At 37.0% G+C, this 26,452-nt stretch overlaps 1 protein-coding gene across 12 annotated transcripts in view; it reads right to left on the bottom strand.

Moving 5' to 3' along the window:
• CPLANE1 (ciliogenesis and planar polarity effector complex subunit 1) overlaps positions 1-26,452 on the bottom strand; it is a 64,249-nt gene that overhangs the window by 28,760 nt on the left and 9,037 nt on the right. For 9 of the 12 annotated variants that reach the window (XM_054185338.1, XM_054185348.1, XM_054185344.1 and 6 more), the window contains 20 exons: positions 25,761-25,913; positions 24,089-24,849; positions 21,302-21,486; positions 19,632-19,712; positions 18,584-18,748; positions 17,660-17,833; positions 13,804-14,029; positions 13,439-13,572; positions 10,679-10,896; positions 10,211-10,375; positions 8,971-9,109; positions 8,479-8,588; positions 7,122-7,283; positions 6,855-6,963; positions 6,184-6,490; positions 4,794-5,724; positions 3,479-3,642; positions 2,545-2,678; positions 1,886-1,968; positions 588-670 (listed from right to left, as the gene is read on the bottom strand). In XM_054185338.1, coding sequence (XP_054041313.1) covers positions 588-670; positions 1,886-1,968; positions 2,545-2,678; positions 3,479-3,642; positions 4,794-5,724; positions 6,184-6,490; positions 6,855-6,963; positions 7,122-7,283; positions 8,479-8,588; positions 8,971-9,109; positions 10,211-10,375; positions 10,679-10,896; positions 13,439-13,572; positions 13,804-14,029; positions 17,660-17,833; positions 18,584-18,748; positions 19,632-19,712; positions 21,302-21,486; positions 24,089-24,849; positions 25,761-25,913 — 4,484 coding nt within the window. Of the gene's footprint in view, positions 1-587; positions 671-1,885; positions 1,969-2,544; positions 2,679-3,478; positions 3,643-4,793; positions 5,725-6,183; positions 6,491-6,854; positions 6,964-7,121; positions 7,284-8,478; positions 8,589-8,970; positions 9,110-10,210; positions 10,376-10,678; positions 10,897-13,438; positions 13,573-13,803; positions 14,030-17,659; positions 17,834-18,396; positions 18,423-18,583; positions 18,749-19,631; positions 19,713-21,301; positions 21,487-24,088; positions 24,850-25,760; positions 25,914-26,452 lie in introns of all 12 variants that reach the window. The other 3 variants (XM_054185342.1, XM_054185339.1, XM_054185347.1) reach the window with 3 other exon arrangements.

The raw sequence follows: 26,452 nt of genomic DNA, 5'->3' as shown, positions 1-26,452 counted from the left end.
ACAAATTAAAAAAATCACAAAAGACCAAGATTCCTTATGGTAAACATAATGAGACCTGTGTTTACAGAATATAGTTTCTTTCCTTGAAAAACTTCAGAGAGATCAAACTGAGCAGTAATCTATTCAAACAGATGATAATCAGGTTTATGGACTGTTTCTATAATTTTATATACATTGTATTATAAATATTGAGATATTTTAAACCACAAAATTTTAAAAAGATCATAATAAAGTACATTTTTTAAGTTGTGTAAAATACCTCCCTCCCTCTTTCAGGAGCTAACAAGCTTATCGCCCATATCCATCTCACCTTCTGCTTCCTAGACACCAACCTCTCTTTCCTTTCTTGTACACTGTGTAACAAATTAACCATTAAAATTTCCTAGAAAAACAGTTCTCCACCTGTGAAATAGAATGATGACTGAAATAGAAGATGACTGAAAGTTTGTTTCAAACTATAAGTTTGTTTCTACAAGCAACAGCAAGAACCCATTGAGACTTCACTGGATACCATAATTAACAAAACTACATTAGATTTTTAAGGAAAGTTAAAAGAGAAATTAAAACAATAAAAAAAAGTCTCTCACACATTCTGTTCAGCCTTTCCTTCCTTTGTTTCTTCCACCTTTTGATCTTCCTGGGGACTATCTACATCTGAAACGGAGACCTGCTGGAATATAAAAAGATGCATCTGAACTTGTGAATTTTTATATCCCCCTTCTGCTTCAATAAAGTATTATTTTATCAGCCTAAGGGAAATATACTTTTGATTAATCAGCCACTTGAAAAAAAATCTGTCTGAAAAATAATCAAAATTACATACTTATCGGAGGACTGATAGAGATCAGAAATAAGGAGATATCCTAATGATTTATCTGACCATCCTTCTTTTAAAGTCATTATTCTAAGTTTTTATTTTCAAATTCATATCCATATAGTACCCTTGAAATATATTCTGTTAATTTTGCATCCCCTTGGTAAAGATGAAAATGTGGAAACAATCCTATTACACACAAACTACCTACAAACTACGAAATTGAAACAAATGCAGGATTTTACATGTGCCACAGATTCACTAGAGAATTCCATTGTAGACAATACTAAAGAACAGAACACTAGAGAAATGCATTGCAGAATTGAAGACCACAATACATTTATTGTTTCTAATCCCACTAACAACACAGAATCTAGACTACTACAGGCAAGTAAACTGATGGCATTGCAAATCACATTTCAGCTTAACAGCCCTTAGCTAATTTCAAAGAAAGGAGACTTATGACTAAACAAGGCTTTTTTACCGATCCAGATTCATTTTTCAGAAAGGAGCAAAATAAACATCTTTCTGTATTTAATTTAAAAACAATCAAGTACGCAAACAAGTGGTAGAGTCTTTACTTAATCACCCTGTGACAACTTCAGAGACAGAACACACTTTTAAAGAAAAAAAAAGTTCTTCATACAGCTTTCTAATATAACAAAATACACGTAAAAATCTGGTTTATTAACCAGATGATCATCCGTATTTTCTTTAACTTACATGCTTTTGTATATATGTGTGCATACATAATCTTATATATTTATATGTAGTGTTATACATTACATAGATTTAAATTATATATATAATTATACATATTTTATATATATAGGCATACATACATTTAGTTTTAGAAACAATGAATCAGTTTTCAAAAGCACTTACAGCAGATCTCACTTTACTACTGTGTAATTACTTGTGACTAATTACTGATTTAAGCAGGGAAAAAAAAAAAATCAACAATCCTAAATGCTTTAAGCCCTCAATTTCTTAAGTATATTGAGTAATTCAGGATATTTTGAAAAGAGTATTCATAATAGTTTGATGCTTCTACCGAAGATGGCCACTTGCCTTTCCTCTTTGACGTTCTACAGGCTTGATCTTGATAGGGGTACTGGAGGTCTTTGGAGTTTCATACAGCTCCTCAAAGTACTCTACAAAATAAACACAATTACTCTAAATCACAAACCTACATGACATTGAGCACAGCTATATGATTTCTGTCAACTGGTCACATCAGTCCACTTTTCCCTAGCAAAGTCAAAGAAGCTGAGAAACATCTCAGCAAATTCAAAATTTGTATTATTACTGGTGATGATGCGTGCACCTGAAGAAAAAAAAAAGCAGCTTATTTTCACGGTAGGAAAATGATAAACTTAACCTATGCATACTCAGCTCTTAAAATTTTCAAATCATAAATTACACAGTTGTGCATGAATATTTTTGGAATTAAAGTAAATGAGAGAATTAAGTTTGCTAATACACACTGTTCTATCTCTAAGCAAAAAGAAGTTACACAAGTGAAAAACTCATGAGAAAGTCCTGAGACAGCAATTGTATAAAATTTAGTTATACTATTAAACAGATAAAATAATAATTTCCATAGAACAGTGAAAACTCATTTCCATTTTTTTGTTAAATAAACAGAGGGACATATAATCCTATTCAGGCAAAACTCCTTCTGCTTTGTATGACAGACCATAGTAAAAGGATATACCATAAAAACAAACCTCTTTCTGATGTTCTGTCTAACTCCTCCTGAACAAATGGTCCCACTTCATTAAGATTTTCAGTCATATGAGGTACAGAATAATTCCCATGATTAATTTCCCTCTTATCAAAGTATTCTGACTTTGTAGACATTCTGGTAATTGGAATTATAAAAGGTAATTAGCAACAGAAATAATACAAGTATGCGACATAGTTTAAGTAGGGTCTTCCTCTCAAATTGCAGGCTACTGCATATTGTAAAATAAGCACTGCTGTGATATAATCTATGTTCATATACATTTCCTCTCTGAATTGCACTTTAAAAAATTCTTGTCAGAGAATACACATAATAATGTCTCAAAATACTAATACCAAAGATCTTTTGTTTCTTTAGTGCACCAAATAACGAAGAGAAATGTCTCAAAGAACTTCAGGTTAAGGAATCTCCATCTTCAGAATCATGTAAGATATTAACAAATAAAATATTTACTGTCTTTTCCATCTATTTTTCTGACATGCACACATGAACATAGCTAGACTACAGATCCAGGGAAAAATAAACTAATATTGTGAACTCTCATCTCAATGCAAAGAAAATGACACTAAAGACCGTTGAATTTATCTGTTTTTTTTTTTAAAAAAAAACCTTGATATCAATCATATCAGAAATCTAGATTCCATTTCCACATCATTAAATTTATAAACAACAAGTTTATATATACAATTCACTTCATATGCAACAGCTACATTGTTTTCTACCAAGAGGTATATCTGCTGATGGAGAATACTTAATCTGCTTTATGTAGCTCTAAACTATGTGCATGGTTTGACTTTGCACTGAAAATTAAACATGTATATTACCGGTAATAACAGTAGAAGTCTTCATACTGACATGCTGTTTCGCTGACGAATTACGATCAACTAGAGTTCTTAGGTTAAAAAAAAATAAATTACCCAAAACCCATTTCACAAAGATCATCATAGGCTTGTACACTCTGGACATCAAGAGGAAGACTGGCCAGCATGGAAGAGCCTTCATCCATACTACTTTCTTTCTCTGTCCTAGACTGGGCTTCTGATAGAGATGCAAATTCTTTCAGACACCGATTATCCAGACTCTATTAATAATGATAATGAAAATTCACTGTTAAAAAACAGATAGCCGATACTTTAAAAAACCCCAAAATAATGATTTCATATAGTATGTTTCTGCTTAACTTCATATCCTTTTCTCTATTATAGAGCTGAGAAATTCTAGATTTACAGTTGCCTGTGGAACCTGAGTTTTGCCCCTTTTTGCATTAAGTGAATCAATGGTTCTCTGAATTATCCAAAGGAAACATAAACCGAGAGATTTGTCACTGTCAATTGAGTGTCAATTGTCAAAGACACTACGTGACAATAAATATACTCTATAAAAAGATATACAATAAGATTTGGCCTTCAGCACATGTAATACAAAACTCCAACCGAGTCTGAGAGGCAAAAAGCCATACATAATCAGGCAATTAGACGCACGCTCAAAATTCTGGCAGTAAGTTGTAAGTAAAATACAGGTGCCACTTGTCAGAAAACACAAACCAAAGACAAGACAAAACCTCTTTTGACCTGGAAGAAAAACCTCTAAAAACCTCCACAACCCTCCCTCAAAACTCTTCACGTGGCCTTAACTAAAGAAGATAAGTGATACAGTTGTCCCTAAATATAAAATAAAACAATACTTATCAGGTTCTTCCAGCAAAGGTCTTCTTTTATATTAACACACATTTTCCAACTCTGTATAAGTGCTAGATAGAAATTCAAAATTCACTTTTCACCAGTCTGTAACTCTGGTCAGACTGTATCTGACACACAAATGAATCTAAATTCAAGTCTCCCTAGAAAAATTATTTCTTAATTCTTTGTCTTGTTTTTACATACTCTATCCCCAGTACTAGGTTTCTTCAAAGACGATGTCTAACACTAGACACAATGGCCAAACTTATAGGAATCTTCTCAAATAACATGGTATCTAGATAAATGAGTTCGATTTTAAACAGGACTTCCAAAGAGAACTTAAAATTCAAACCAAAGTCTTCCTACAGACAGAGTTCCAGTATTCCTGGAATGTTTTTCTTCTCCTAATAAACGTAAAAGTAAAGGCTATTACTCACTATTCCAGGTTTTACTGAGAACAGAAGCATGAGGTAAAAAGATGTGTGTGATTTTCTTTACTGGCATAACTAACTCACACGCATTTCATTGATGCTTACCCCACCGTCTTTCTTACCTTAAATTTTATGCTCTTTGTATGAGAGCCATCTCTGTATAAGTGTTCTAACAGCCACAAAGAAGTAAGAACAGCAGCTGATGATGTTTTCACATGTATCACTGGGAGAATCTCTTCTAAGGAATCTCGTTTATTGGAACAACAGAGCAGTCTTTTATCAGACCATCTGATCATCCACTCCAGCAGTTTTGCAATATTGCTCAATTTACCCATCAATTCCACAGCTAGTTCTTCTCCTGGTACGATATCAACTATATCAACAGTTTTGTAAACGTATTTAGAAGTTGCCTGAGTTTGCAGGCTAGAGAAAGAATGGTTAGGAAAGGTCTGGCTTGCTGGGGCAACACTGACTCCTTGATTGTCACTGTGGGCTCTGTAAATTGACTTGTGTTTTAAACCAAATAATCCTTCATTATGTCCTTTCATTAGGTTACGCACAGAAGGTCCTGTTGTCTGTATAATGGAATGTAAAATGGTTGGATTTTCCAAAATATTTTGATTTTCATTATAGACAGCCACTGTTTCAGGACCACAAGGTGCTAGGGTGACAGAATAGCAAGACCCTGCCCTAAACACACTTTGGCTTCTAGTTTTGCCTTGTCGACGTTTTAGTGTTGTATGAACATCAAAAAAGAGAGAGTTTAATTCATGCTCTCGAAGAAGTCCAGAAAAACTAGTAAGAAATGGAATTCCAACGTCACTGTACTTTATCAGGTCTCTCTCAAGCACGTAACTCAAAAAGAGTTCTAAAAAATGAACATATTCATCATCATCACGTTCAAATTCCCATGCACCAACTATAGGCAAGTTACATTGATTATGAATGTCTTTTCCATGTACTTTGTCTTTATGTTTTGTTTTCCAGTTAAGAGCTTTTATCTTGCATGTGGTATTTTTGCTACCTACTTCTTGTCTCTGCTGTTCATTATCCCTGTAAGACAAGAAACGTAAGTATCATTAATGCCAAAATACATTTTAAGAATTACATGAAAAAAAACAGTAAATGCAACATTAGTTTATTTTCTTCCTCTATTGTTACTAACAGGAAACTAAACCCCCCAGATTTACATTAATACAATGTTAAGGTGGCAAATTAATCAAACAAAAAATCCATAGTTTTTACATACACAGCAACTCAGCAGTATCGCATATGAACATGGTCATACCTGATAATAATTTACACTTCAATAACATGTTAGTCACATAGTAACTGATACAACATTAGCAGTTCTAAGATTTGGTAAATTTGTAACTCTTCATTTGATAAATTACACAAAGTTAAATCATCCTGTTTGGGGAAGATTACTTGAACAGGAAGATACAATGTTTTTTCTTTTTTTTTTTTTTTTAAATTTAAATAGAAAGGCTTCTGCTGCCATTTTTTTCCTACCTTTGGAGTGAAGGTGTTTGAGCTCTCGTTTCTTCAGTAAGCAAAGCATCAGAAAGTGTATCTGCTGTGTCAGCATCACTATATACCTGAGGATTCTCAACATCAGTAAGTGTGCTTCTGCTTAGACTAGTGCCTAATGAGAATCTGTCAAAACAGTGTTCCTCATTATCTGCTGCTCCCTCCTCTGCTGGCTCCCAGATATTAATTTCTATAGGGCCTATATTCCTTATTACACGTCTAAAGGCCTTCATTCTCCCTTTTTCAGTAGCCTGTAGAACAACAGACATCATTTCTTCACTTTCAGGACCTACCAAAAGAAATAAAACCAAGAGATTTTAAACGCAAACTTCTCAGTTTTCAATTATCCTCTCAAATTGAGCCATCAATGAACTTGGAATCATCATAAATTACAGCCATTTAGAAATACAGACAGAAACTGTGATAAAGTGAAGAAACACCATCAACTTGGAAGTCATGATATTCTGTTATTGGTATAAACATACTAGAAAGAAAATACAGAATTTACCACAAAACTCTCTCAAAGTTGTCAAACTGAAAACTATAATAATTGTTTTACATGGCGCATGAAAGAAGGTATTGTCACAAGTTAATTAATAAGTAGGGTAAAAAAGAAAGTTCACTGAATATTCCTGAAGAAGCATGCATGTTACCTTTAACAACACTGTGTCTGAGTCGCTGCTGAAGTCCATTGTATTTATCTCTTAGTGGAACTCTTATATCTTCAGGATTAGGAAATGCTTTTACGAAAATCTCTGCCACCTGTACAAAATAAGGTATTGTTTCAAGTAGCTAACACACAAGTAAGGTATAATTTCCCACAGAACTTACACCTCTAGAAAGTCTAACAAGTAGCTTTTAGAAGAAGAAACATTTGTGATAATCTCTATTGCTTATGTTCTAGCTTTAATGTCTTTTACCTTTTTCACTGGTGGCAATTCTCCAAGCAGACTCAAAATTACATCTTGAACTAATTCTTCAATATTCATGAACCTGCAGAAAGGAAGCATTCGACAAGCCCACTCCACTGCATTCAGACAATGCTCAACTATGGAGGCATCACATTCATTCTTCTTCAGATCCTAAAAAAACCCACCTTGCTATAGAAACATTAATTGATATGAACAATGCATTTCAGTTAAATTATTCACACGTTGCAAATTATAATGATTCTTCCCTAACCAACAGAAAATAAAAATCTCTAATTTAACTGTCAAACAGAGAAGTATACAATGCTAGGAGACAGACCAGAGTTGTAAAGGACCATAACTTATATTAAAAAAAAAGAAAGAAAAAAAAAAAGGAGCTTTTTTTGAACCAGTTTAGGAAATAATTCCATTAACACACTGCTGAAGAGTCTGTTTACAGTCATTTAGAGTAAAACCTGACGATTTGACTAAACAGGCTGTAACTGATTAAATATACTGAATTACTGGGTGAAGTAATAATTTTACTGTGACTTAAACTGATCACAAATTCTTTTCTTGGGAGCAAGATATTTAAGCCAGCCATGAGGCTTTTAAGATGGATCAGTTTACTTTGAAACAATCAGTGGTTTCTATCTCATTTGCCACTGTCGCACAAAGCACAGAAAAACCAGACTATTCTACTTTTAGAAACAAAGCTGTCCTGTTTATTTGAAGCTTGATTTTTCCGGTGAAGAGAAATTTTGGATTTGCTTCAAGAAAGAAGCAACCTTTGCTAAGGACAGATGAGTTGCCAGACTAGATAGGACAAAAATCAACATTTGTGCTGCCACAGAATATATGACAAATATTATGCTAGTAGTTTCTTTCTCTCACTTCCTTGACCTCTCACATCAACTGATGAGGGTACAAATAGAAAAAACATGATTAAATTCTAATATTTTTCATTATTCTTTTTGAAAACCATGTATATTTAGTGCATCAAAGAAATATTTTGGTGTGTCAACTATATATTGGTCAGGAAACACCCAAACCATCTTAATCTTATGAAAAAAAAAAGCAGTAAATACTTAGGTAGACAACAGGTGTAGAAACTATTGCTCTTCTGGCAGTACCTCTTTAATTATCTGAGTTAAATGCCAAGCAAAAGCCCAACAGAAATACTATTAGAAAGATGTAGTTCACATGGACAGCACTATCCTGTAGCATCAAAAACTTAACGCACATTACAGCACTGTGCTAATTTTGTCCTGTTAAGCAAATAAAAGTTCTCACAGAAATGTACAGCAGACCTTTAGAATTTTTCTTATAGCTTTATGCAATTAAAATGGATTTTTAGTAATATAATTACCTTATGACTGTTAATGTTTTCCCTTGCAGTTTGGTAGCGCCTACAGTTGTCAGATAATCTTTCACGAACATGAAACATCCAACACAATGCACATAGCTCTCTGAACCAACCTATAACACAAACATGGCGAGATTCTATTTAAATACATGAAATAAAACTGTTTGAGATTTTTAGCTAGAAGAAAGGAATTAGCATTATCTTAACAGCAGGTAAAGAGAATAATTACTCAACAGTGTTTTCAACAATGTGCTGCAGTCCCACTTAGTGTTCATGTTCTTTCACATCTGGCAGATCTATAACACACACAACAATCCAGAACAGCAACTTTCAGATTAAGAGTTTTGATAACTAAGATAAAAGCTGGAAAGAGAATGTGTTTCTGCCCACATTGTGGTATACCATTTCAAGCTAATAAGAGTTTCTTTGCACCCATGGATTCTCGCTTGTGTTCTTTTTCCAGCTCTAAATTATTCTATTTTGTTGCATACACACCTAAAATTTTACAGGTAATATCATCAAATTGATGGTCTCCAGAAGGTGTACATCTGTAGAAAACAGTGCGGAAATTGGAGTAACGAAGCAAAGTCTCTGGGAATGGACTTAGCGAAGGAAGAGATCCTTTCATTCGAATCTATGGATAGTAAAAATGAATGAACAAATAAATAAATAATCAATCAATCAAAATGGAAATAAAAATCAGTTAAAGCTTTGTATGTATCGCTACTAAATGTACTGCCTTTCAGTTATTAGCAGAATACTACCAAAATAAGTAGAATTCCCTTTAGCTTGGTTTCCATTTTCTTCAAATCAGTAGTCTGAAAATTCATTTAAAGGAATATGTTTAGTATGAGCTACGGCACAAAAAAGTGCTTTTGTTTACATGGTACTCATGATTACCATGAAATACAAGAGCAAAAAAGTATAGAAAGAACTAAGACTACAATTAAGAAACCAGTGTAAACAAACACAGCCCAGGCTGCTGTCAACCAAGGCAGACTAGTTTCCCCTCCTGTTTCACCTCCCTGTGCCAGCATTAAGCATGTGACCATGCAACGAGCAAAAGGAAGAAAATATTTGTCAGTCAGACCAGTTCCTGATCTGAATCATTGCATGAAAGCTGGTGCATGGGCATTGAGGGAAGGCAGACAGTCACACGCACCTCGTTCTGTAGCAAGTCAACCTTCTTTAAGTGGCTGTGTAACAATGACCTAAGAAAGGCCTGAGTTTACACAAAAATTTTGAATCTATATATTCCAAGCTTGGTTCTGTGCAAACAAAATGCACACGAGTAGAATGAGATCTTTTAAGTCCTGTGCTCTGTGCACTAAGGTGACCACTTTACTGGCAGTCAGTATCACATTCTCTGTTATGTATTCAACTCTAAGCGATCCAGAACACACTTCAGTTAACAGCTGTAAGTCCCAATTAAAATCACCTTGTTTCTTTCAAATGGAGAAAGAAATGAGTTTGTACGTTACGAAGTAAGTATAGAAATATACGTAGAAGGAGACATTTATTAAGTAGATACCCTACATATATATACATATATATATATATAAAAAAAAAAGTTCTGGTTTCCTAAAAGAACTGAACATGGAGTGTAAAACTAGAAGGCATATAAAAACCATGACACAAAAGTCCAGATGAGACTGAACACTTCTGTAATGCAATTTCAAACTCGTCAGCAACATTTACCACTGATTACAAAAAAAAACCCAAGTTAAATGCTTACTTTCTGCATAACTTTTCTTGTCCACTTCAGTTGTGCAATATACCACTGTGCTGCAGGGCAGGAACAATGAGCAGCGCGGAAGAGCAATATAATTCGCTGAAGAACTCCTGACACTTTCTGACGACTTTCTCTCTCAATTTTCAAAAGAATGTCATTGCAGTCTTCCTAGAAAATGCAAATTCCAAGAAAAAAAACCAAGCCCACAAATTAGAAAGGACATATACAATAAAGAATCTGACCTAAACATTTTTTCTTCTCCTAAGAATATTTCCCTTCCTCTTTAGAGAATAGATCTTTCATGGAAAAACCAGACACACACATACTTTCTTATCACTATGGTGCTACTTAAGTAAGTGAAGGAAAAAACAAGACAGAAAACTAAGTTGCAAGAAACCAGAATGAAGATCATGATTATTTCATAAATACATTCAAACAAAGCCCCAAGAAACTTCTGTCATGCACGCTTACTTCACTGAGAGAAGCTGGCTGAGGACAGTATAATGGCGGTGCTGGAAGATAAAGACCATCTGGAACTAAACCATACAATTTTCTGCTAAGATCCTTGGCAGAATCCATCAAAAGCTGAAATGTCTCTGACAGAATATCAGCATCTGCCATAACAGCTGCTTTCAGTAGTTCCTGTATTGAACTATAAAGAACATTTGCATCTTCCTCTTCAATGGGGTCTATAAAATATTAAGGACAGAAACCAATAAATTAATGGACTCAATTAATACATGGCTTTCATTCTGAAATCATGAGGCTACATTCTCAGAATCTGTATTTTTCTATTACAATGTATACATCGCATCTACTTGCTTTAAGATAAGATCTCTCACGTTTGAAAATGGTATTCAATTATTAACTTCAGTTTTTGCCACATTAAGGGGAAAGTTATTGCCTTTCTAGATAGAGAACTGAACTTTTCAGCCATGCATTTGCTTGGCTTAAAACTCTGGCAAATCATTCTCACCAAGCAGGCATAAACTAGGTACACTATTAATAATGACTACAACAACTCTTCAGTGAGCATGATGATTAAGGAAAGAAAAATGTGTATTTGTTTTTTCTCTTTTACATATTATTACATTTTTTCCTCATCTCCTAGAAGGAGCAGGACCTTTAACATACACCATTTATTGGTTCTGAAATTAGCATAATATTACACTGCTCTATTTCATTTCTACTCCTCCTGCTTGTCTTGAAATATGTGCTGACCAATCTTTCTGCTATCTATCCTACTTACACATTACTATATACAGCACATATACGTGTGCGTGTCTGAAATAAAATCCTTGGAAATTAGTAGAAAAGAAGAGTCTACACAGTGTTTGGGATATGTCTTAAAGATTAATTGACATCAACCTGCTAAAGGGAACTTGAAACGTGGCTTCCAAATACACAGAAAGACAGCAAGGAATACAGATCATGCCAGTAAACTTTCTGTAAAATGTAAAGAAGGACATGTTGATCTAGCTAATTGGGGGAATTTCAGAAGTAAAGTATTAAGTTAGATTATGTGATAAAAAGCTCGTATACACACATATAAAGGAGCACATAGTCAACAGCAGGGGGGGGAACCTGAATAACACCTTGACCCATCTACTCACAGTAGAAAAATCAACCCATGAAAGGCTCACCTCCACAAACCACAACAGCAAATTATGTTCTCAGAGAAACAGACACCCAGTGTACAGGTATGAAACCCATCAAGATGAGCCAATGAGAGTGGCTCTCTTCCGTATCTTTTTGCTTAAAAGCAGTTACTGTCCAGAAGGATAGGATGCAGGGGACGCGCTTTTTGTTATTGCACGAGGCTCATTATGGGACCTTCAGGAAAGAAACCAAAAGTATGGCATGGAGTTACGGCAGCCTCACCTCTGCTGGGCCCTGGCAGCACATCTCTTTTCCTGGGTGAGGGTCTCTCTATTCTGCATGTCTGTATATAGGATTTTAAGTGCCAGCAACTGGAGCAGGAGCATGGGTCAGAAAGCCCGTGTGTCTGGGATGCCAGCAACTGCAGAGACTGGAGTTAAGTCAAATCTAGTGCCAGCAAATGGTGCGGGACCATGGGTCCGAGTGCCCATGTATCCATAGCGCCAGCAACTGGAGCAAGTGAGGCTATGTAAGAGAATGTGTGAGTGCTAGCAAGTATCAAGTCAGACAACTGACGAGTAAGTGAAGTGTCCTGGGAGCTAGGGGTGTGCACATTTCGCTCTTGCAACAGTAAGACCACAGAACTGGCTGTGAGTGGAGGGACCTGACCAACTGCTGCAGAAACAACTGAGAGACCTGCTTGTGTGTCTGCATGTCTCTAAGGACAAGACAACGGTATTTGGATACTGGAGAGACCAAGGGAGTCGTGACCACCTGCCAGGAAGATAGTGTGCACACACGTATGTGTGTCTCTAAGGGTGAGGGGCCTGGAAGGATAGAAGATCCCAGAACAGCTAGCTACTAGATGGACTGCATAATCAAGGCCAGCTACTGTGGTACTGCATAGACAGTATGTGGACTGGGGGAAAAAGGGTATCTGTATGTGTGTCTGTACCAGAAAAGGGAGCAGAGCTGGAGCGCTGGGGGCTTGTATATGCAGATGCCAGCAACTGGGTCTAAACCATATAGGTATGTATATGCAGACCTTCATCCTGACCAGCAAGAAAGGGAAACAGGGTAGGATGTTTGGTGCTGTTTGTGCAAGTGCTGAGCATGTCTGTAGGTGTAGATCTGTGTGTCCAGCTGTATAAAGGCATATGTGCCTACTGGGAATACAGTCTCAGCCTTGCTAGCTGTTGGACACAGGGGGATGGAGCTGTCAGGCTTGGAGATACAGCCCTCTTCGACAGAGAGGAAAGGCAAAAATTAAACACCATCATATAACTAATTTTAAGTATGATGATACTTTCCCACCTGTTAACACATCCATATTTGCTTCAGGGCATTTTTTTCTTTTAATGAAGCTTCAGTTTTCTTCTAAACTGAAGTTATTTGACACTAAGGTTTTGGTTGATATGCACAAAGACGACATGATTGATAATACAGTCCTTTTTGGAATGATCAAAGCCAAAACCCAAACCCCTATAAAATGAAAGTATTTGAATACATTATAACAGTAATGCAAACACTGGAGAAGATGAGGTAATTGTTTCTTTTTAGCACAGTGTATAACATAGAATATGCAGTGAAATAACATGAAAAATAACCACAATCATTTATAATTTTATGTACCTGTAAACTGTTTGTATTTAATACATCCTGATGTTTCAGAAGTAACTGGCTGTCCTAACAAAGATTGCAACTTTTCCTGAAAAGTCTGCATCGGTGATAAGCTTAATGGCAGGTAATGCTCTGTGTTTTTCAGTCTGAAAGTATAACAAGAAACTGTTAATGACAAAGTAAAAGCCACAGATAATCTGATGAAGCTCTCTTAAGTATTTAAGACAAAATAACTAGTCTTGACATACCAGGTCTACACCTACTAGGAGTGTGGGAATGTAAGTTTCTGAGGCAAAGGATATGTCTTGCTACAATAAATTTCATGCAACTAACATTTATAACAAAATATAACATGCTAATTTCAAGCTCAAAGTTACCTTGAGAACTCAGAGTTCCGACAATAGAGCTGGTAGGCCACACCAATTGATACAGACAGTTTCCAGTCCCCAAGTCTGTGTGTTAACCACACAGCCTCTGGAATGAGTCCACCGATAAAGAACAAATCAAGAGCATATTCAGCTGTCCACACAGATGAAAGGTTCTGGTCCCTGACAGCTCTGGTAACCAAAGAGTGTTGCAGTGGAATAATACGAGGAGATAAGTCTGTGACAAAAAACACATTTGAAAGTTTAAATAAATGTGCATGCTATCCGATGAAGAATCTAGAATTCATATGTACACTGAAATTAATCCAAAAGCAGTGTGAACAACTGCTCTTCACTTTATTAGAGGAACACTGCGGCTTTAGCTGCAGCAGGCAGATGCAGCCCATGCTATGATCCAATAGCGAGGTCAGTGTAGACTATTTTTTTGCTTAATAATGTAGGATATGCAAGCACACATGAAATTTGTGTATTATTCTTACTTTAAAGATTTAATTACATTGATGGAACATTTGCAAGTACGCTACATATGCTTAGGGTATTCCAGAGGACGCAACTGAGATACACTGAAATTCTGAGAGTTTTCACAGTGTACCCATGTTCTTTGTACCCACTGTGCTGCTTATTGCAGAAGACAGAAAGCTACAATGAATTTTCAAGAAAGAATAGTACACTATTTTAAGACAGTGTATCAAGACAAACTGAAGACAGATTTAGTGTCTCCTTGCTTCTTGAGGTTTGGATCTGTTTTCCAATGTTTTACTTCCTAGTTTTCCTGTAGAGATGCTGATCAACATTAACTCTAAGGAGTTATTTGCTTCTCTTGCAGTTGCTCTTTACTGTTGAGGCAATGACATTAGGGAAATATTCACACAGCTCTGTGCAACACAATTTTTCCAAGATTGTCTCACCATGTACATGGATCTTTGACTAATGCAAGTATTAAAATCAAGGTCTGATTTTGTAGGTTTTACCTGGAAAGTTGTCCAATTAAAACATCCAAAAAACCATGAAGAAATATACACCAGTGTATGTTGTAGTACAGAAACATTAAAATAGTCAATATATTCAAACACACTGCAGAAAATCTGATCAATCAAAATAAGCTGAAATTGTAGAGAAATAGCTGGCATTATAATATGAACTTACTAGTAGAGCACTTAAAATACTGTCAAATAAGTCTTCATTCCTGTGGACATGAAATCACTTTGAAAAATTAACTCTGAAACCAAAAATTTCCTAACAAGGAAAATCTTTAGACAGAATGTCTTGCAGAAAATTGATAAACCACTCACTGTGATAAATACTATTTCTCAGAATAATGCTGAAATGCAGGACTTAAACTAACAAATACTACTTGGGGTCAACAACAAACCACCTTGACATTGCCAGCTGTTCTGATGACATGATGTCTGAGGCATTTTAGCTTCCAAGAGCTCATCTGTCAAATAAGCAAAAAATGCTTTCCTCTGGCTTTTCAGTTTGGGTCACACCATATCACAGATCCAATTCAACTATTTGTTAAGCACTGCTTTTGTCTCACTTTCGGGAGGATCAAAGTCAGTCAAAGCTACATGTTTAGGCAAAAGTAGTGCAAGAACCATGAAATTCTAATACTGCCTAATTTAGGTGAAAAAAATACAGCATCCTTTTACCTGAATATCAGATTTAGATCACTTACCTCAAAGCATGGGAAAAATAAAAAAAAAAAAAAAGCTGGGGGTTGGGGGGGCCAGAATATTAATGTCTTGTGAGGCAGTCCTGAAGGCTGGACATTCTTCAAGAAGGAAATCTCAAAGGTGCAGGAGCAGGCTGTCCCCATGTGCCAAAAGACAAGCCAGTGGGAAAGAACACCGGCCTGACTGAACAGAGAGCTCTGTCTGGAACTCAGGAAAAAAAAAGTTTATGACCTTTGGAAGAATGGGCAAGGTCACTCAGGAGGACTACAAGGAGGTTGTGAGGTTATGCAGAGAAAAAATTAGCAGGGCCAAAGCGCAACTATAACTTAATCTGGCTACTGCCATAAAAAATGTTTCCATAAGTACACTAGCAATAAAAGGAGGTCTAAGGAGAATCTCCATCCTTTATTGGATGAGGGAGGAAACATTGTGACAAAGGGTGAGGAAAAAGCTGAGGTACTTAATGTCTTCTTTGCTGCAGTCTTTAAACAGTAAGACCAGTTGTTCTCAGGATATCCAGCCCCCTGAGCTTGAAGACAGGGATGGGGAGCAGAACGAAGCCTCCATAGTCCAAGGGGAGATGGTTAGTGACCTGCTGCATCACTTAGACAATCACAACTCTATGGGGCTGGACAGGATCCACCCAAGAGTACTGATGGAGCCCGAACTTTCCATCATTTATCAGCAATCCTGGCTAATCAGGGAGGTCCCAGGTGACTGGAGATTAGCAAATGTGATGTCCATTCACAAGAAGGGCTGGAAGGAGGATCCAGGGAACTACAGTCTGACCTCGGTGCTGGGGAAGGCTATGGAGCAGATCACCTTGAGTGCCATGACACAGGCGGTCAGGCCCAGTCAGCATGGGTTTATGAAAGGCAAGTCCTGCTTGACTAACGTGATCTCTGTCCATGACATGTTGAGGCACTTAGTGGATGAGGGAAAGGCTACAGATGTTGTCTGCCTGGATTTCATTAAAGCACCTGACACCATTTCCCACAGTGTTCTCCTGGAGAAAATGGCTGCCCATGGCTTGTGTGGGTATACTCTTCTCCGAGTAAAAAAAACTGTCTGGATGGCCGGGCCCAAAGAGTGGTGGTGAATTGGAGTTAAATACAGTTGGCGACTGGTCACAAGTGGTGTTCCCCACGGCTCAGTATTGGTGCCTGTTCTCTTTAATGTCTTTATCAATGATCTGGATAAGGGAATCGAGTGAACCTGCAGTAAGTTTGCAACCACCACCAAGTTGGGTGGGAGTGTTGATCTGCTTGAGGATAGGAAGGCTCTGCAGAGGGACCTGGACAGGCTGGATCAATGGGCCGAGGCCAATGGTATGAGGCTCAACAAGGCCAAGTGTCGGGTCCTGCACGTGGGTCTCAATAACCCTATGCAGCGCTACAGGCTTGAGGAAGAGTGGCTGGAGAGCTGCCGGGCATAAATGGATCTAGGGGTATCGGTCAACAGCCCTGGTGGCCACGCAGGCCAGCAGCATCCTGGATTGTATCAGAAATAGTGTGGCCAGCAGGAAGTGACCATCCCCCTGTACTTGGCACTGGTGAGGCCTTACCTTGAATACTGTGTTCGGTTTTGGGTCCCTCACTTCAAGAAAGACATTGAGGTTCTGCAGCACGTCCAGAGAAGGGCAAGGAAGCTGGTGAAGTGTTTAAAGCACAAGTCTTATGAGGAGAAACCGAGGGAGCTGGGGTTTTTTAGCCTGGAGAAAAGGAGGCTGAAGGGAGACCTCTCTACAACTACCTGAAAGAAGGTTGTGGTGAACTGGGGACTGGTCTCTTCTCCCCTACCCCAGCATCAAGTGATAGGACAAGAGGAAATGGCCTCAAGTTGCACCAGGGGATGATCTTAAAGGTCTTTTCCAACGTAAATGATTCTGTGATTCTATTCTATGGATGAAATAATTCAATTGCACACATACTATTAACTTTAAAGTACCAGAAACATTGTCAATAACCAAGAGATGCAAAACATGAATCCCACAAACAGACACATACTCCCCTCAACAAAAGTATCTGGAAAAACTAAACTATTTAATCTTTACAGTTAATGTTGCTGAAACTATAAATCGCCATGTTAGTGTAAACAGGCAGCATTGATATATATGTAAAAAAATGGTAAGAGCTATGCACAGCAAATTAAACTGCTTTTGAAGAAAATACCTTGTTTGATGTGAAGTGGATGCAGGATGTCAACATTGTGCGGGGGGAAGATATAAAGCAGCTGATTTGTGAAATAAGCGGCCATGAATCGTGCCATGGATCGGATCACAGCCATAGCAGTTTCCGTATGAACACCTGTTACCATCCATAGTTCATGCTGAAAATACTTGGCATCTAAAGAAAACAGGTAATAAATTAAAAAATTATGAGGAAAATTATTTTAAATTTGAATTCTAAAATTGTTTAATCACAGCTTATATAATATTTTTTAAAAATAAGCAAACTATGGTATTACCTACTTTCTTGACAAGATATCAGGACTTATGGAACTTAATCTTTTATACTAATTGCACATTATATGAATATTAAAACTTTTATGTTAGATTTTTAATGACTAGACATGGATCTCTACTATCTAAATTTAGATGAGCACAGAGTCAAAAAAATTGTTTAAATTTGGAAATTTAGATGTACTACTCTGACTTAATAGAAAAAAAAGCCGTAAGTATCTGCTAAAGAATGACACTGTCGATTGACGACTGGTAACCAACCAAAAGTCCACTATTTTATCATGTTGTATCATAAAAAAAAATGTTAAACTGATAAAACGAAATCACATCACTTCCCCCTTATTTTTCTTATCCAAAGTCTTTCCTTGAGCAGATTTGAATTTAAGAACGTTTAACAGACTACGCTTTCACTATTAGTTATACAATGAAAGTTGTCTAAATACTTACTCCAACAAGTGCAGCTGAAAGAAAATCTGAGGATCAGAAAAAGACTGAGATCAGAAAACAGACTTCAGTCCAGTGTAAAGAGAAATGCATGCTGTTAAGTGTGCACATGATGGCACAGAAATTAGATACTAGGTTATTTAAACAGTATTAACATACCTTATCACACTTTAATGCAATATAAACATACCAGAAAAGTTTTCCATTTGACTCACTGAGAGCTGTGATCGCCTTAGAATCTCTCCTACCAGATGATCACAGAGTCCCTGAGCCTCACACAAGTTGTATTGATATAAGTGGCAAAATAGTATTGCAAGATAATACCTCATCTGCAGAAAATGTGTTCTTTTTCCTCCTGCATTGAAAGAGAAAAAAGGACAGGAGTCCAGTTGGAAAAGAAACAATAATCAGAAAACCAGACACAGCAGGGTTGAAATTACTAGTTCCTCCCTCTCCAGAAACATATCTATGTAAACATATACTCTGACAGTGAGTAGAAGTCAGGAGCATCCATTTTAGAAAATATGATCCTCCTACAACCTCTAAGTTGCTAGTGAGTTAATGCTCATCCATAACAGTTTTATTTCTAGAGATCTCGCAGTTTTCAAAACAATACAGTGTATAACTGTTAAGACACAGACAAAGACAGGAGAGCTCAAGGGAGCATAACCTTCAAAGAAAGGATGCCTAAACCACATAGAAATTACCTAGACATCCACCAAGCTTCCAATACCCTGTCAATTCTTTCTGTGTGAAGTATTCCTTATCATAATAACCAGCAAAATTTTCTTCTCATGATGCCTGGGAAAAGACTCCAGAATATCTGTTTCAAATCAACTCCTAAACAAACTCCTACCACAAGCTATTTTGTTTTGTTACTCCCCAAACACTAAGTCTTTTGATTCTACAAAAGAATCCTTTCTACTAAAGGAACTGATTTTTATTCATCTGTTTCTCATTGTCTCTTTCTTGCTCAGAAATATACCCAGAGCTTTTCTACACGAAGTACTTCATAATCACAAGAAAACATTGATATTAAAATCGAAATGCATGGATTTTTCTCAGGGAGCAATCAGACTTAAGTTTTGATTGGTCTCTATTCAAATCCCAGCTTAATTTCAAACATGGACCCTTTGTGTATCATGCCTCCTTTTTTTGAACAGCAGAGAGTCACAAATAACTACATAAAGTTATTATACAACCTACCCCTATACCCCAAAAAAGATTTTATCCCTTACCTTTTGCCTTGATTTCACAGAGAGATCTTTTCCAAATGTCCACAGATTCTCTGTATGAACCTAAAAGGAACTTCTCCTCACCTATAAGTGTCACATACATAACAAATGAAAATCTCTGCACGGTTAAGTTTTACATGTGGAAACACACATACACTTACTTCAGTATTACAGATTTATAAAAAACAGAATAAAATATGTGAGTTTCCAGCCAATTTCTATACTCAGAGCTAAATCTAACCTTTCAGCATCTGATGACTTTGAATAACCCTTCTTGCCTTTTTTTTTTTTTAAATGCTAAATCACTATTAAATTAAAAATATCAATCCAGGTCATAATTACTCCTAAAATGTTTTCAGTAATTACGTTATTTTTTTTAGATTACACAAGGTTATAAATATTAACCATAGTCAGAAACTTCAGTATTCAAACCCCACAAGAGTTTATTAATGGGGAAAAGCATTTTCTCTGATCTGTTTTCATGATGTGGAAGACATTTTTTCATTGAAAAAAGCAGTTGTAAAATTATTTAGCAAGTTGAAAATATATATTCTTTTTTTGGTGTAAAGGCACTTTCAAATAACATGTTTATGGACTATTATACATTTCATCTCTCTGAATGTTACCTCTCCACCTCTATTCCCATTCTAATTTTTAATCCATTGATCAATTCCTAAATACTTTGACAGAAAGGTAACTGTAAAAGAGCACAGCTCCTGGGCAAAGGAGAAGGCGAAAAAGAATAAAATAGCGCTACCATACGAGAAAAAACAAGGACAAATTTGCCACTCTATCCTGCTTATCAGCAGCTAGGCAGTTCAGGTATTGGCTGGCCTGTCAGCATACATGTTACTCTAGCTCATCCATAAGCCATGCTATGTCTATTTGGCAAAATGAATGTAAATAAAGAACATAAAGAATGGGTGCAAAGGAAGAGTAAGTTGCATATATTGTTATGATGAGTGAAAGAGACATGAAGGAGCTAGTGTATTGTACTGAGTGATGTAGGAAAAGAATCTAGAAGTATGATGTAAGGGAGAGAAATCAAGAACATGGAAAGGAACAGAATTGTGGTGGGAGGCATAAATGGGAAGCTGGGCTTATTAGTGTGGGAGGGGAAAGGAAGATAGAGCATAGGACAGTAACATGCAGGAAATTAGACTACAACCATATACTGTTTGCAAAATAAATATGCTAGATTAAGTCTATTACATTAGGTTATACTAAATTATATGCTTAGTTGAGGCTGACTACATTCATGTACATGATGTTCTAATGCCCACAGTGATCACATGGAGTGAAAAGGATTTCTACACAGAAATCGAGCAAAAGACACATTGTGATGCCTATCTACTTCACAGGAAATAACACAGCACAAATGAGATAAGAATTCAGATCCTGTATACAGATTCTCTATGATATGATTCAAGGCAAATTGAAGTCAATATAGTCTTTTTATTTAGCACAACAAGCTCTAAAGATTATAATACAATCTACAGGTATACTGGGACATGAAGCATTTAAGAGAGTTCTGATAAGAATTTTAAGACAAGCCCCACTATTAACTTTTCTTAAATCTGGTGGTCAGTTACTAATTGTCATTAAGTTGGACCTAATTTTCCTTATATTCAGTTAACCATGCAACTACATAATATTCTTTCCAAAGTACTAACCAGATACAGAATTAATTTTCAGATGTTGTTCTAAGGTCACTCCTGAAGACTGGAGGGTCGCTTGTATGTGACTTAAAAGCAATGAGACAACAGACTCTTCTTCTGCATTCTTGTTCACTTTTCTGTTCAGCTGTATTTGATACCAAGCCACTTTCTTATACAATAATCGCCATAGTACAATCAACCTGTAGTTCAAGAAGCATAATACTATGAAAGTCATCAAAAGTTAGCACACAATTACATCAATTTCATATTTTCTTATATTTTGCATTACATATCTAAAAACTAAATTACATTTTAAGTTAACAACTACTTTCTTGACTTCAATGAGGGGAAAAAAAATAAAACACTTTTCACCTTGGTTTTTGATGTTTGACCAACAAGCACGGATTCTTCCAAATTTGCGTAAACACAGCAATCTACCTCAAGCACCCAACTGCACCCAAAATGAATTCCTTGCTATCTAAACAATGGTGAAATGAAATAACCTAGGATAAACCTCAAAATAGGTATCAGCGTCTTTATAAACAAAATGTACTAAAAATACAACGAAAGCGTAACACAGAAAAGCAAAGTCAGGGAAACAAAAGACTGCAGACGTGTTTTTAGGCCCATTATTAGATGTACCAGCTTACATATGTAATAAGCCTGCCAATACATGCAAATATACATTGCCAGGGACTTGAAAAAGCTCGCACAGTACTGTGACGCATCTACATCTTCTTCTCTAGCACTACTGACTGCTTCCATTATTAATACGTAGTCAGTGATATGCATAGCACTCAGTACCTGGAGCACAATTAATCAAAAATGTGAATTATCTTCTCAGAGACAACAGAAGTTTGCCTATTAAATTTGCAATGAACACAATGAGTTATAACACTTCTTAGGTTCTAAATCTCTGGAAAGGAATAGCTTTTTCATGTGATTAACACACTTGGATTCACTTGAGTTCTGCAGTAGAGAAATACTCCAGTGATAATAATATACTTTCCCAACAGCTGGATAGCACGCTTCAGTTTAAGCTTCTTTCAAGTTTATATTTTCTAAGAACAAACCACTCTGATACTTTAATAAGTGTTCCACACACTGGGGTTTTTCTTATTGCTCCAGGTCACCATATCCATAACCAAGTGCAAACTTTGCTGACTAAATTGACATTGCAGATATCTTGCATATGAGCAGCCTCTTGGCTCCACAGCATTTGGAACTTCTGCACAGGAAGGACTGGACAGGGCAAGAGGCAGTAAAAGCATCTTAAGCTGCAATAACTGGATTGATGCTGTACTAGCAGATGTGGTGTGAGCAGTTAACTCACCAATTATCTCTGAACTGACTGCCAGTTATTAGTTTAGTCACTATAACTAAGCTATATTCAACTATAGGTCTGAGCCCTAATATGCATGTTTTAACAGATTATCATGGTTTTCCATAGATTACGACACAGAAAAAAGGATGTTGTAATTAGTATAAAACTGAAAACTAAAATTGTTGTTCCAACATACAGAATCATTTAGGTTGGAAAACACCTTTAAGATCATCAAGTCCAATAGTTAACCTAGCATTGCCAAGTCCGGCACTGAAGCATGTCCCAAAGCACCACATCTACCTGTCTTTTAAATACCTCCAGGGATGGTGAACTCCACCATTTCTCTTGGTAGCCCATTCCCCATTCCAATGCTTGACAATCCCTTTGGTAAAGACATTTTTGCTAATATCCAATCCAAACCTCTGCTGGCACAACTTCAGACCATTTCCTCCTGTCCTATCACTTGATGCTGGGGTAGGGGAGAAGAGACCAGTCCCCAGTTCACCACAACCTTCTTTCAGGTAGTTGTAGAGAGGTCTCCCTTCAGCCTCCTTTTCTCCAGGCTAAAAACCCCCAGCTCCCTCGGTTTCTCCTCATAAGACTTGTGCTTTAGACCCTTCACCAGCTTCCTTGCCCTTCTCTGGACGTGCTGCAGAACCTCAATGTCTTTCTTGAAGTGAGGGACCCAAAACCGAACACAGTATTCAAGGTAAGGCCTCACCAGTGCCAAGTACAGGGGGATGGTCACTTCCTGCTGGCCACACTATTTCTGATACAATCCAGGATGCTGCTGGCCTGCGTGGTCACCAGGGCTGTTGACCGATACCCCTAGATCCATTTATGCCCGGCAGCTCTCCAGCCACTCTTCCTCAAGCCTGTAGCGCTGCATAGGGTTATTGAGACCCACGTGCAGGACCCGACACTTGGCCTTGTTGAGCCTCATACCATTGGCCTCGGCCCATTGATCCAGCCTGTCCAGGTCCCTCTGCAGAGCCTTCCTATCCTCAAGCAGATCAACACTCCCACCCAACTTGGTGGTGGTTGCAAACTTACTGCAGGTTCACTCGATTCCCTTATCCAGATCATTGATAAAGACATTAAAGAGAACAGGCACCAATACTGAGCCGTGGGGAACACCACTTGTGACCAGTCGCCAACTGTATTTAACTCCAATTCACCACCACTCTTTGGGCCCGGCCATCCAGACAGTTTTTTTTACTCGGAGAAGAGTATACCCACACAAGCCATGGGCAGCCATTTTCTCCAGGAGAACACTGTGGGAAATGGTGTCAGGTGCTTTAATGAAATCCAGGCAGACAACATCTGTAGCCTTTCCCTCATCCACTAAGTGCCTCAACATGTCATGGACAGAGATCACGTTAGTCAGCAGGACTTGCCTTTCATAAACCCATGCTGACTGGGCCTTATCACCTGGTTGTTCTATTTATTTTTTTTCCCCATGCAAAGAACATCCATACCTTTTTTCTGTTTTTGCATGATGATTTACTGCTCGAGGAGGCTCTTGAAGCAGAGATTTCAGTGAGCTGAACTGCTCAGTATTACTCTCATCAAGAACTAGGAAAATAGGCACAGTGAGGGAATCAAGTTCCACAAGACTACTACCATGAGGAGATGCAAAAAAATTCTCATACTGTAGTATGCATACGTTACTTAGAGAGTGAGAAACCATTTTCAACAGACAGAAGCATGCCAAAAGGTTTTTTGAGAACAACTGATCTTGTTGCTGTATCAGCATCAATTTTAAAGTTTGTAATGTCAGCTTTGCCACGTGCCCAGTCAGACTGGCTCTTGAATGCCAGTACAAGACAGTTAAACACTGCTGGAAATATTTTAGGACACAGTGCATCCAGTGAGTATTCTTCGCAGACTTGTTTAAAGATGCATCCTGGTTTAGCAAAGAACATTTCACAAACTGAAGAACACTGAAAAAATGGATAATGCAGTTCACTGTGTAATTCAGCAACATATCTTTCTCTTCCATATTTTTTGAAATCCCTATCTGCCATGCAGCAAGGAGGTTTTTCTGAATGGAATACAGTTCCACTGATAGTTTATCTTCCTCTTCAGTATTGTCTTTTGCATGGATAGTATCAAACATTGATGCAAATTCTAAGCGGCCTTGATCACCTTTACCAACAAATGAATGGATTCTTTGGCTATAGAAGCTGGAAGGGCTACTGCAAAACTGCTTTTCGTCATCTGATTCTTCTTCATAATCCTAAACCAGACAAAAAAAAAAAAAATAAATCAACAGTTTAATTCAAGTCTATTGAGAGAGAGCATAGTCTGCAAGCAATCAGCATTTAGTCAGTTTCACAAACAAAATCTTCATGCTTATTAGCGAGTAAGTTTAATTCACAGCAGTTTCATCTAGATCTCAGACTAAATGTGGCTATTTGGAATAGCTGGGCAGACAGAAATTAAATTACCTGACAATAAGAAAAAAACTCTACGCTGTAAACACAGCAGTAGTTTTTATACCAGAAAGTGAAACCTTGTCCTTTACTAAGCACAGAGTACGAGGAAGATCTTTTGCCAGATACCTGTAAGATATCTGTAAGAGCCACTCAACAAAAGCTCAAAAGCTTCAAAGAACACATCAAAAAACAAAGCATGAAACAGAGTTGGGAAAGGCTGCACAGTGACTTTGATCACAGAGCCATTCTTCTAAAAGACACGTACAGATTTTGGAATGGATGGAAGAATCCTCTAAAATTGAGGAAAAACATCTTATTTACTAAGGATAATAATATTGTACTTCTTGTTAATATACTGTACAGCCCCAGCATATTTAGTAGTGTAGTGTTACATTTTATTATAAGAAGTGAAGCTAAAGTATTAAACTACAATAAACTGACGCATAAGTAAATTAGCACGCATTTTTCAGAAAGTTAATGCAGTGCTGAAGGAAATAAGATGTTTGAAGATCAAAAATCAAGTATCAGTTGAGAAAAATAACTATATACCTCACACCTGTAAAGAAAATGAGAATTTAACCAATATTGAATTAAATATACATATTAAGAGCAAATATACCTATATTATTTGAAGAAAATTATTCTTGACATTTAGAATACTTGCAAATTAAGTCATTTGCATAATTATAAGTGGAAAAATGCTATTAAGTACCAGTAAATCCATGGTTTTCTCACTCATTTCTGTTGTGTCCTCTTCCAGAAATTTCGGAATGGTGGAAAAGATGGAACTTTGGTTTTGAGCATGTTTTAAAAGACTAGCTTTTAAAGACAACAGCGATCGTAGACACGGAGGTCTCCCTTTAGACTAAAAGAAATAACAGTAACACAAAACATATCTGTCTCTAGCAAGAGCAAACCGTGCACTTTCTAAACAAAACAAGGAAATTGGTCCCTTCAGGAAAAAGCTTCAGTTTAGAAGTCACAGACAGTAAGGGAGAACAGGTCAGCAGGCATATATTACACAGAAACAAACTACTATTTGACCATGCTTCAGGAATGCAGAATTTTCTCATCACCAGAAAACTTTATTTGCTTCATTCGTGATCCCTGAAATGACTCTACAAGTTTGCCAGTGTGTATGGCTTTCTTGCATTCTTACTAGTTACGTATCTCTTTAAATCCTCAAATCCTTGCCCACTCTTCTAGCTTATGCATGAATACCATCACAACTCATTTCTCCAAAATCCAAAAAGGAAATTGAATTGGAAGAGAAGTTGTATTCCACCAGCAAATGCAAAAAATCTGAACTTAATAGCTATTACATCTTACGTGGTTGGCCACAGTTGCAGGACCTTTTCCTTCAAACGCTTCCCTTTTCCCAGACTTAGCTGAATTTAGAAGTGT

This window comes from Rissa tridactyla, chromosome Z (assembly GCF_028500815.1).
Source record: "Rissa tridactyla isolate bRisTri1 chromosome Z, bRisTri1.patW.cur.20221130, whole genome shotgun sequence".
NCBI lineage: Eukaryota > Metazoa > Chordata > Aves > Charadriiformes > Laridae > Rissa > Rissa tridactyla.
Note: the sequence above shows the minus strand (reverse complement) of the source record. Positions and strands in the feature narration are given on the sequence as shown.